Source organism: Macrosteles quadrilineatus, unplaced genomic scaffold (assembly GCF_028750875.1).
Source record: "Macrosteles quadrilineatus isolate MER2022 unplaced genomic scaffold, UCM_ALF_1.0 Scaffold_2__2_contigs__length_208266976, whole genome shotgun sequence".
Taxonomy (NCBI): domain Eukaryota; kingdom Metazoa; phylum Arthropoda; class Insecta; order Hemiptera; family Cicadellidae; genus Macrosteles; species Macrosteles quadrilineatus.
Window position 1 is genome coordinate 28,248,050 of NW_026542595.1, and position 12,470 is coordinate 28,260,519.

The window sequence follows — 12,470 nt, forward strand, 5'->3', positions numbered from 1 at the left end:
TTAATGCTTTGTATTTTCCTTAGTTTACCTTAAATTCTACACTGTACATGCTTTTTCGTAACTTTACTCCTTAACCCCTAAAACTTAAGTTTAATGTCAAAATGTGAAATATGTTTACGAGCTCCATAACATTTACAAAGTTTTAAAAGGACTCTTTACATGTTATATGGGCACAAGGGTATTGAAACTATACACACTTTACTGTATTAGAGCTAATACCAAGGTGAATATAAAATGAACCATATAAAAATCCCCCTCCCCCCCTCCAAAATCGATTTCTCCTTATATCTTTCCTATAGTCACTACGGGTGCATCGGTCTATATCACGTTTACCCCCTTCTAGATTAGCTGGAGATTGAAATTTGGCACCATTGTAGATCTTGAGCTCTCATTTAAAACTGACATCTACAATAATAACCCCCCCCCCCCCAAATATCGAATTTCTCCCCCCCCCCCAAATGTTATTCTTACAGGTGCATCGGTCTAAATCACGTTTACCCATTTTTAGATTAGTTGGAGATACTGAAATTTGGCCCGATTGTTGGTCTTGCACCCTTTTCGGAAATTGACTTTTGAAAATAATAATAACCCCCTTCCAAAATATTGACTTCCCCAATGTCATTCCTACAAGTGCACAAGTGCATCAGTCTAAATCACGGTTACCCACTTCTACATAAACTGGACATCTGAAATTTGGAACGCTTGTAGGTCTTTAGGTCTTGCGTCCTTCTTGAAAAGTGCGTTTTACAATAACAACCCCCCCCCCCCCCCCCCCCGAAATATAAATATTTCCTGTCCCTCAAACAAACTAGACAATTTTTTAAAAGTTAAACTTTCCTATAATAACCCTTTTTAAGAATTCCGCCCCCAACCTTTTCTTATGGGAAATAAATTTTTAAGCTTCTGACTTTTTTTATACGGAACAGAAGCCTTTTAAAAACTACTTTTCGGTAATAACCATCTTACAGTTATTTTTATTTGTATTGCCTTCTTGACTTCTTTACGCTTCTTGGTCTTGGCCTTTCACTCCCCCCCAAGTTTTGAATTCCCCCCTTTTATTTTTATAGGGAATAAGTTTGAAAGGGGCTGTTAGATATATGTTACTAGAGATTTTAAATTTGCCAAGGATGTATAACAATAATTCAACACCCCTCAATGGGGGACTGGGGCTAGACTCTAATCTACTAATGACGACTAACAGCTAGGGGGCCTGGGGATTGCTGTCAGATAAAATAAAATTTCTAGATGCAGACGACGTTTAACGTTACCGGTGACAAGAGAAGCTATTAAATGCTTGCTAGTGATTGACAGGGAAATTAGTAATCAATTTAGTTTCTTTATTTTATCGATAGTTCAAACTTGATGGGTTTTAATGGAAACCATCACTAAACCTTAAAATAGCCTACTGAGAAAGCTGGTCTATCAACCTTTGCTTCAGCTGTTGATTGTGGTTCATCATCACAAGTCCTTCCTTGGTTAGATTAAACGAAGATTTTTCAAAGGCTTAGTAAATTTCCTGATGAGATTTAAGACATGCCTAGACTATGTAATAATTGTAAGGAAAAAATCTCCATATAACATGAAACTTACATATTGGAAAAATAGCTTAGTTTGCTCCTGCTAACAGCTCTTGTCAAGGACTATTCCTAGGCTATGCTATTGGATTAATACAATAAATAGGAAATATATATTCAATTAATAGGAAATAGGAATACAGTATATCTGTTTAGTCCTTGTAAGAACAAGCCTACTATTGCCAACTCGTTACATAGCCAAGTAGGCCTACATGTTTTTTTTACTTTACAATTTTCAACATGTTTAAATTAAAAAGCCGATTTCAGGATAAGTTGCTGAATACTGTTTTCTGCACCAACCTCTGTTGAAGCACAATTTCCCCTACGCCTGGAAAACACCTTGCACCAGCAGACTGCCTTTCAAGATGCCCCATTCCAAGCAAGGAAACATATGACATGGAAGAAGAAATTGAATGTTCAAAATGTGGTTGAAAACATACCTACAACTGATGAAAACATAAACAGGTTACGGGAAGCTCAACAATCAGATCCCATCTTCAGAAAGATTGCAGTATACTGTCATAATGAATGGCCAGAAAAATCACAACTTCCATCTCAACTAGTCCCTTACTTCTCAGTTAAAGATGAGATATCACTGATGGACAACTTACTTTTACGCAATTCTAGAATAATAGTACCATCAAGTCTTTGTCAAGAAATGCTTCATAGAATACACGTCGGTCATCTAGGAGCCACCAAATGTCGAGAAAAGGCTAGATTCAGTTTATGGTGGCCAGGAATGGCATCAGATATAAATATGATGGTAGCTTCATGCCCAACATGCATCAAACACAGAGAAAATCGAAATGAGCCGATCATTCCTTCCGAGTTTCCGAAACGTCCATGGGAAAAGGCAGCAATGGATTTGTTCAAGCTCGATGGTAAATGGTTCATTGTTATAACAGATCAGTTCTCAAGGTATTTTGAGATTGCTACCCTACAATCGCTCACTGCCTCTGAAGTAATTGAGAAATGCAAGTCAACGTTATCTCGCCACGGTATTCCTGAAGTCTTATACTCAGACAGTGGAACGCAGTTCGGCATCACTAGTGCTGAATTCAGAAAATTTGCCAAAGAGTACAACTTTTTATGCAAAACAAGCAGTCTTCAGTTTCATCAGAGCAATGGCTCAGCCGAAGCAGCTGTCAAAATTGCAAAAGCTGTTCTAAAGAAGAACAAAGGAGATCCATATTTAGCTTTGTTGTCTTACAGGAACTCTCCACTTGCCAACGGTTACAGTCCAGCTCAGTTATTATACGGACGTAGACTACGGGACAATTTGCCTACCTTACCATGTCATCTGGAGAAAAAGCCAGACTTCAGTCATCTCCGAGAGAAGGAGAATCATTATAGACAAAACTACAAACGAAATTATGATCGACGACATGGTGCTCGGCCCTTATCAGATGGCTAAACCTTCAAATAGCCTACTGAGAAAGTGTAAAGGAGTCTAATGCTGCATTTTACACTGGTTAAAAACATAAAACTTTCTCACAACCTAACTCTAACCGTGTGAAATCAACATCAAGCATAATTACCGTCAGTGATGTTGGAGCTGAAAATAAGAAAAAGAAATGGAGACCTAAATGCTTTTCATGTAACCAGCTTGGACACATGAAGAGGGATTGTCCTAATGTCAAACAGTCACTAAAACCTGGAAGTGCTTTTGTTGGACATTGTGATCGCTCACAAGAATGCATCGAAGAATGTAATTGGATTGCAGATTCTGGAGCTACGCAGCACATGAACAGATCATGGTTTGTGATCTACAAGGCATTTTCAACAGTTAAGCATGTTGGAGTTGGAAACGGTCAAACCATGGAAGCACTCGGCAAGGGAAACATAATTGTAGAGATGATTGTGGGAGGAAAATGTCAGAAAAATCATTTGGAAGATGTTTGGTACGTTCCTGAAGTAGGCAAGAACTTATTTTCAATTTCCTCTACGTTGGACAAAGGTATAATTTCTACTTTCAGCAAGGACAAATGTAATTTTTTCAAGAATGGTGTTTTGGTTGCTCAATCACATAGAAAGAATGGATTTTTCATTATGAATATGAAAGTTATTCCTATTAAAGATGCTGAAGCTCAAATTGCTTTGAGAGATGATTTACAACTGTGGCATGAGAGATTAGGCCATCAAAATAAGCGTTATGTTTTGACATACCTTAAGAAAAATGGTATTGAATTCTCAAATTCAGGTACTAAGTCTGAGATATGTGACGCTTGTATTGTTGGCAAAATGCATCGGTTGAGTTTTGATACTCGCAAAGAACAAGTTAATCAACCTGGGGATCGCATAAATGCTGATGTTTGTGGCCCAATGCCTGTGTTATCAGTTGGTGGCAATTGATATTTGGTTGACTTCAAGGAGCCTGTGGAACAAAACAAAAAGTTTCCTACAACTGAAACCAACTCTTCAACAACTGCAAGTTTACCTGACGAAGAAGGACAGAGGTATAGTTTCAGAGATAGATCAAAATTGAAGCCTCCTGTGAAACTTGCTGATTGTGCCCTTTTGACATGTGTTGCAGAACCTACCAAGTATAAGGAAGCGGTGACATGCAAGGATTCTCATCATTGGGTCAAGGCAATGGATGAGGAAATAAAGGCACTTAGTCCAGTGTTCTGGTGTAATAAACGGCAGAAATGTGAAGCTTTGTCAACTACAGAATTTGAGTTGATTGCTGCAGATTGCTGCAAGTTTGGCTGTAGGGGAAGCGGTGTGGCTCAAGAGAATACTACAAGATGTAAGGATACATGAGCAGCAGTTTTCTTGTCTGAGTAAAGTGTCATTTTTTAGGGGAAGTGTTGAGATAAAAAATGATTTACTCAGTCCTGTAACAGCTGTATAATGTAAATCTGATTATTATAATGTTAGTTTGTTTAAGTTGTTATGTAAACAAACTATTAGTCTATTAAATGGTTCTTTAACAGTTCTTACTTTTCTTTTATCCCACTAGCAAAATCAGTTTATTACAACACTTATGACAGCCACCCTGATTAAACAACAAAATATAAACAGAAAATCAAAACAATAAACTGAAGAAATTCCAATCACATGTTTTATTTACAGCGTGGGGTTAGAGAAGTTTGCTCAATACATATCTTTGTTTGAGTTTTCCACCATGAGGCAAGCTCTAGTAAGTTATTGTTTTTCTGAAGGCCTACTACATTACTGTGAAAGTTTAAGAAAATTGTGTTATCCAGGGTAGAGGTTTTTACTGGAGCCCCGACAACACTATCAAATGGATCTGGATTCATTGTGAGCAGTGATGGTCTGATACTGACAAATGCTCACGTAGTGGTGTCCAAACCAGGCAGCAAGGTTCAAGTAAGTTGAAACTCATTATTGGTAATCTAAACAGTAACTTTGCAATCTTTTGTACTTTTCAAATGTTTAATCTTGCTTAATAAACAAATACCATTAGATGGCCACGATATTTTCATGACTTGTTGTAAAGCTTAATACTACTACATATTTTATACAATTCCTGTTCAGATATGCAGTTGAAAGAAGACAACGCTGGCACTCTCCTGTCAGGCTCCATCCCCTGCCATACACGGTCGAACATGTTGGCCGAGTTGGTTGGGTTGTTGGGTATCAGGTTGGAGGTTTGGATGCGTCCAAAACCCCAATCCAAATCGCACATGCACGGTTTGTTGACATACACAGGCAAACCGCAGATCGAGCCTGCTAGTATACAGTTTGGCAAAAACTTCTGTGCGCGTGGACGGATCGCTACTAAAACATTCGCCAGTTATTAGCAGAGCTGGGGGTTGGGGTGAGCGAGTCACACTGATTAGCAAGACACAAATTTAATGTTTTCTCAAAAGTACCCCGCCAACCCCCTTACCTAGACCTGTCCAGTTCTCGCCGCGCGCACTGAAACTATGGCTGAACTGTACTGTAGTGTAGTAGCTGAGGTTGTCAGTTTAGCGCGATGGATTTTAACTCGGCTTTGGCAGTTTGTGGATGTTAGTTATGTATTGAAAAGAAAAAAAGAAAACAGTGACGCGTGTGGTATAAAAAGTGGCTTTTGGACAGAAATAAGTTTTGTCACATGTTGTTACTGTCTGAACTTGCATCCAGTTACCCAGAAGACTTTAGAAACTATTTACGAATGAATCAGGACACCTATGAAGAGCTTCTTGGACTTGTTTTACAACGTATACAAAAGGAAGATACAGGTATGAGGCAATCAATTTGTCCAGAAAGTTTAAATGTCATTGAAAGATATCTCTTACACTCACTACACTAAATAAATACACACACCAAACAAACAAACAAGTACAAATGAACACAATAAACTGTAAATAAACAATACTTTGGACAGAAAACACAACTGGATAGTGGATGCGGATACCGCTCCAGGCTGGACAGACTGAGGCCATTTTCCTTCAGCTGCTTGACGTTGCCCATACAAGACCCAACATGTTTGACGCTCGGTTCGTGGTGGCCCGTCCTGTCGAGCCGAGCGTTGAACCCAACATATCTGTCAAGCATGTTGGAATGGCGCCCATACACGGTCGAACATGTTGGCAGAGCTGTTGGGAACAAGCGGCTCGGGCAACATGTTCGACTATGTATAGTGCCTTAAGTTTTTAAAAAGGAATTAATTTGTTGTAAGAACCATGGGATATTTTTATGCCAATATGTGCAAAGATTATGTTAAAAGTTAAATCGTGATAACTTTACTAAAATATACTTAAATTTACTTCCATGTAGATCTCTCATCTTAATGGAGGCTGTGAAGATTAATCGATTTTATGAAATCGGAATTCAATAGACTTCCTTAATTGATTAGGCCTACGACATCTAAATTTGAGAGAATACATCAATTAGAAGCATTGGAAAATGAAAATATTACTTTAGGCTACTGTTTACTATTTTACTCTTTAAAGATTCTGTAGGTAGGCCTAACAGAATACTTTTACGCTAAGAAAATATGTGTTGTTATGTTCCAGGTGAAGCTAACTGATGGCTCCACTCATAGAGCAATTATTCAAGATTATGATTTAAAATCAGATTTGGCCTTACTTAAGATCACAACTGATGTAAGTAAACTATCTTTAACAAGTTAGTATTTGCCTATGTATAACACGTGTTAGAGGCTATTCTAGCAATCACATACTTAAAATAATAAAACAACATTGAAAACTTTAAGAGAGGCATAATCAATTAATCAGAACTTCCCAAATAACTTTGTTATAATGTAGTTTACTTCATTTAAAAAAAACATCCAATGTACTAATTTTTTTTGGTCTTTTAAAAATACTTTTGTAGTTACTGTAGCTCTGCTCTAGCTCTTTACATCCAAACAATACATTCCTCATGTACTATCTATACCGGGGGGGGGGAGTAAATAGACGTCTTTAGCATGGGATTCTGTATTACATCAGTCAACACTAAAAACAAGATCCCCATTGCCTTAAGATGCCCTTTTTTTTTTTTTTTTTTTTTTTTTTTGCTCGTATATACGCCAGTGGCATTTTTGTAATGAAGTCAAACACTTTTAAGGGAAAGCGGTCCAAACCCATTAAAGTTTTGTGGATGTGCCGGGGATTGAACCCGTCCCTCCCGCACCGAAGTAGTATTTTAATCATGACTAGATAATAAACATCAAGACCCCAATCAAAGAGTTTCAAAGAGAGAGTACAAAGTAATTTCTATGACCTATGACTGATTATAGAAATACGAAAAATATTATGTTGTAAACATTTTTTAAAGTAATCTACAATATTTAAATATAGATCCCCTCTCATAACTGCTTTTGTTTCTCTTATGTACTGTAGGTGGGTGCCCTCTATGAGAATGTAGTAACCACACACTGTAAAGTGAGCTTTTCAGACCTAATGTAGCTAAATCCCTCTCCTGACGCCAACCAGGGAAGTAACTTCTTTTGTCTCTTACTATGCTCATAAGAATCTCACTTGACTCCTTGGAGCTCTTGTCCCTACAAATTTCTGACAAGGTTTTAAAAGATTGGGCAAATGAGTTGGCATTTTGACTCTATTTCCCGCAGTGGCGGTTCCAGATAGGGGGCCATAGGGGCCATGCCCCCCCCCCCCGAGAATCAGGTTTTTAAATTTTTTTTCAAGCTTTAATTTGAAAAATTGCATCCCGTTTCCCGCCATCCTATGCCTTCGTCACGTCAGTGCGTCAGTCATACAGTACATCCTACTACCCACTAGTGGCTCAGTAGTCAGTTGAGTATTTGTTTTGTTATGGGTTTTTGTTAGTAACACAGTTTTACAAGATTGAACCTATGTGCATCCCTCCACTTAAGCACAAGCACATGACAAAATTATAATGGGAAGTAATGGAAGCGTTTAAGGCTTAAGCTTTGGTTAGCTGTTTTCTAAGTTAGGTTAGTCTAGACTCAAGATTGAGCAACCACCATTACAGTACTACGAGTGCGACGTTGCCGATGTCTACCTGACTACCTCACTGACGTTTCTACAGTCTATTCACCCACGTAGACATGTGCGTTCAAGTGTATACATCAACAACGTCCCAGATACGCCTGGCTCGGAAATGTCGTACGGATACCATCTATTATAACTTAATACGGAGTATGCTAAAATACTCTAAAATACTCCCCTGGATACTGGCGCGCTGTGTGGTGGAAAAACGGGCCGTGCCCACCATTCAAAATGGTGGGATACTGAGGCCGGCGGGCCGAATGAACCTCTCTCTTTTACACAAACATACATTCTTTCATCCTGCTCTGCTACACTTATTTTTTAACATAAAGATTTCAAATTTATATGTTTTAGTCAGTGCTTATTACTTTGTAGTTAGTTTGAACATTAACATATTTTTTTCTAGTTTATTTAGGCAAATTAAGATTGATGGTAGTTTTTTAAAACTACTAAAAATGTCAAAAATGTAGTAAGCGAGGAACTTTTTTATTTTCTGAAACAATCATTGTTGAAGGAATACAATGCGCGTCGACATTAAGAAACAAAACATTTAAAAATAGATAGGTGAGGGTCAGTAAGAACAGAAAAAGTTTTTTCAATGGAAAAAGGAAGTTTTGCACTTAAACTTTCCATTTCAGATTACGAGATAAAACTTTTTCTTCGTCAGAGTGCTTAAAATGTCGACTTTGTAAGTATAATTTTTCCAAAATTTCCCGGACCTCCCTCCCACAATGGGGGGTATGGAATACCTCGGGGAAGTTGTGGCCATGCTGGCCTAGGATTAGAATAGCCCCCACACCCTCGATAGAATGGCCCCCTCCGAAAATTAGCTCTGGGACCGCCCTTGATTTACCGCATATTTTTTCATTGCATTTTTTGTTTGAATTGTATTCCGTGCTCTGTTGAGTTCTAGTGCCAACGTCGTACTTATACATCTGTGCGTGATCAGGATAATGACCTTGACGAATTATATTACCTACTCGGTGGTAAAACGTGTCATGGCTCTTGAAAAATTGTAGATCCCCTGTGTGATACTCTCATCTAAATGAGCTCCAGAGCTGATCATTTGAATTTGATTTTCGGATTTGAATTGACAAATTTTATCCAAATAGTTTCTGGATCTAAGGTCTACAGCCCTGTTTTCAGATGATTGGGAGTTTCCAATAAGTTCCTGAAAGTATGGTGAGTTCCGCAAATGAGGTAAACGAACCTTTCATATATGGCAACAAAGAGTAAAAATTATTTAATAGTCTCAGGCAGTCTTTTCTAGCTTAAAATGTAAGCCACCACATTTTAAACATTTAACGTTCATTTGTCCGAGTTTGGATGTATCACCAACGGTAATGCCGCTCTGTATCCGTCAAATGCTCCATTGGGAGGTTGATGCAAGCGGTCACGTTCAAGTTCCCTTCAGCCACTCACAGTTCTTCGTCTTATTGGTGGAATTTAATTTTAAATTGAGATCAAATACAAAAGTTAACCAAACAACAGAAAACACTACAAAGGAATTTCGATACACATTGTAAATTAAATGATATTATGGTAATGTTACGGGTAACTGAACTGTGAATAATCACTTTCAAACATTTACTTCAGCATACCGAACTGTAACCAAAACTACATGATAATTCAGTCAAATACAATGTAAGCTAAATACATTCAACTATGCCTATTACAAATAATTTGTTGTGGACGCGTTGCAGAAAGTCAACAGTCCCGGAAGGTCAAATAATTTATACCTGTGCCGCTAGGTCAAAAACTACAATGTTTGCAGTGTCTGTAGATCAAAAATCCCAGTAAGTCAAATAGTACAGTCCGAGCTAAAAACGTGGTCTATGTTAAAGCAATTGACTTATTGGGAATTTGACCTAATGCAACAGCAGTTTTAATATAACGAAATAAGATAAAATATAAAATAAGTTCAGTTTCGCTGAGTCAACAGTGCCGGAAGGTCAAAAGTATAATCTGTTAAAAACAACGATAGTCCTCTCGACGCATGACTTCAATAATTTCGTGTTTTGGTGTACTTAAAGTTGTGAAAAAATTTTGAAAATTGGCGCAGAGGTTCTTGGTTAGTCCTACTCGATGACTATTTTGTTGGAACTTTAAACTATTTACTGATCTAATTAATAAAAATTGATATGTATGGTGAAATAGTTTTAAATCGTGATTTCTAGCATGAAAAAGTTAGCATGCGAGATTTTTTTTGTTTTTGGGTTATAGAGGTTTCGTCTGTGGCAAAGTTGTAGCCAAAAGTGTGATGCGTAAAATATATATTTTTTTAATTTTTTACAATCAGTGGTTCAATAGATAACTTGGGTTGAAGAGGACGGCAAATTTAGCATTTCGCAACGCATGGAAAGAACTACATCGTACGATGCGACTGCTGAGTGGACTTTTAATTTACAGTTCTAAGAACAAGAAAAAGATGAATATACAGATCACCAGTACATTCATATTATTTATAAAACATCTTTCTGTATTACCAGCTTACATTTTTCACTTATAAGAATACATCATAAACAGGGTGTTAAAAATAAGCGGGGAGATACTTTACCTAGTAATTCCTTGGGTCAAAATAAACAGAAAATCAAGGATAACATTTTTTCCGAAATCGTTTCGTTAACCAGATATCCACCATTTTTTATTTTTTACATACAAATATTTATCTTTGCACTTTTCCAACCGATGTTTATGAAACTTGGTATGTATGTTAAGGTAGGAGAGACCCATGTTATAAAAAAATATTCATCTCGATTTACCCTAAAATGTCAAAATTTAACACTTAACTACAATATAATATACTTTACTACACCACAATATTTACGTATCACCATAAATCTTTAACAAAATAAAACGTTAACATTTTTAAAATCCAAAGTAAATCAATATAATCTTTCTTTTTTGAAAAATATATTTTAAAAAAGGCGATGGTAAAATAACGACAGGCGAGTTTCGATTTGGGTGTTTCAGGTTTGAATCTAGGAGGATTTAACATTAATTAGGTAACATTAATGTTTAATCCTCCTAGGTTTGAACTGATTGAGAGGAATACATGAAACCGAAGGGGGAGGTAGCAACAAGTGCACTATATAGTATTTACTAGTGTCCAATTACAATTTGATGGATTTAACCAAAACCTGTTCTATTTCACTTATTTTCAGCTGTTAAATTTCAAACGATACGTTTTAGCGACATCATTAACGTTATTATCATCATCATCGTTTGAGTTTGGGTTTGCGGCAAAGTATTTTTATGAATAAAACCTTTAATTTGATACCAAACTTGACCTCTGCTGCTATTAATTGACTGTAAGGTCCGTGAAGTTAGCCCCCCCCATAAAAGCACTAACAATTAAACTAGTATTAATGGTTAGTGCTTCGTTAGTGCTGGTTAGTGCTTCAACTCCCATCGTTAGTGCTCTTACGGTTCAGGAGCTATAACCGAAAAACTGTGGGGGGGGCCAACTTCACGAAAGTTAGCCCCCCCCCAGTAGTAATATGTAAGCACAAACTTTTAAAACTGTACCAACGGTTAGTGCTTCATTAGTGCTGGTTAGTGCTTCAACTCCCATCGTTAGTGCTCTTACGGTTCAGGAGCTATAACCAAAAAACTGTGGGTGGGGCCAACTTCACGGAAGTTAGCCCCCCCCAGTAGTAATATGTTAGCACTAACTTTCAAAACTGTACCAACTGTTAGTGCTTCGTTAGTGCTGGTTAGTTCTTCAACTCCGATCGTTAGTGCTCTTACAGTTCAGGAGCTGTAACTAGAAAAACTGTTGAGTTGTCAACTTCAACTGTGCCCCCACAGTTTTTCGGTTATAGTTCCTGAACCGCAAGAGCACTAACGATGGGAGTTGAAGCACTAACCAGCACTAACGAAGCACTAACCATTGGTACAGTTTTAAAAGTTAGTGCTTTTATGGGGGGGCTAACTTCCGTGAAGTTGGCCCCCCCCCACAGTTTTTCGGTTATAGCTCCTGAACCGTAAGAGCACTAACGATGGGAGTTGAAGCACTAACCAGCTCTAACGAAGCACTAACCATTAATACTAGTTTAATTGTTAGTGCTTTTATGGGGGGGCTAACTTCCGTGAAGTTGGCCCCCCCCACAGTTTTTCGGTTATAGCTCCTGAACCGTAAGAGCACTAACGATGGGAGTTGAAGAACTAACCAGCACTAACGAAGCACTAACCGTTGGTACAGTTTTAAAAGTTAGTGCTCACATATTACTACTGGGGGGGGCTAACTTCCTTGAAGTTGGCCCCCCCCCACAGTTTTTCGGTTATAGCTCCTGAACCGTAAGAGCACTAACGATGGGAGTTGAAGCACTAACCAGCACTAACGAAGCACTAACCATTAATACTAGTTTAATTGTTAGTGCTTTTATGGGGGGGGCTAACTTCACGGACCTTACAGTCAATTAATAGCAGCAGAGGTCAAGTTTGGTATCAAATTAAAGGTTTTATTCAT

At 37.8% G+C, this 12,470-nt stretch overlaps 1 protein-coding gene across 1 annotated transcript in view; it reads left to right on the plus strand.

The window, feature by feature from the left end:
• LOC128986285 (serine protease HTRA2, mitochondrial) overlaps nt 1-12,470 on the plus strand; it is a 52,929-nt gene that overhangs the window by 3,002 nt on the left and 37,457 nt on the right. The window contains exons 2-3 of the mRNA XM_054406564.1: nt 4,784-4,907; nt 6,542-6,631. Of these exons, the coding sequence (XP_054262539.1) occupies nt 4,784-4,907; nt 6,542-6,631 (214 nt within the window). The remainder of the gene's footprint in view (nt 1-4,783; nt 4,908-6,541; nt 6,632-12,470) is intronic.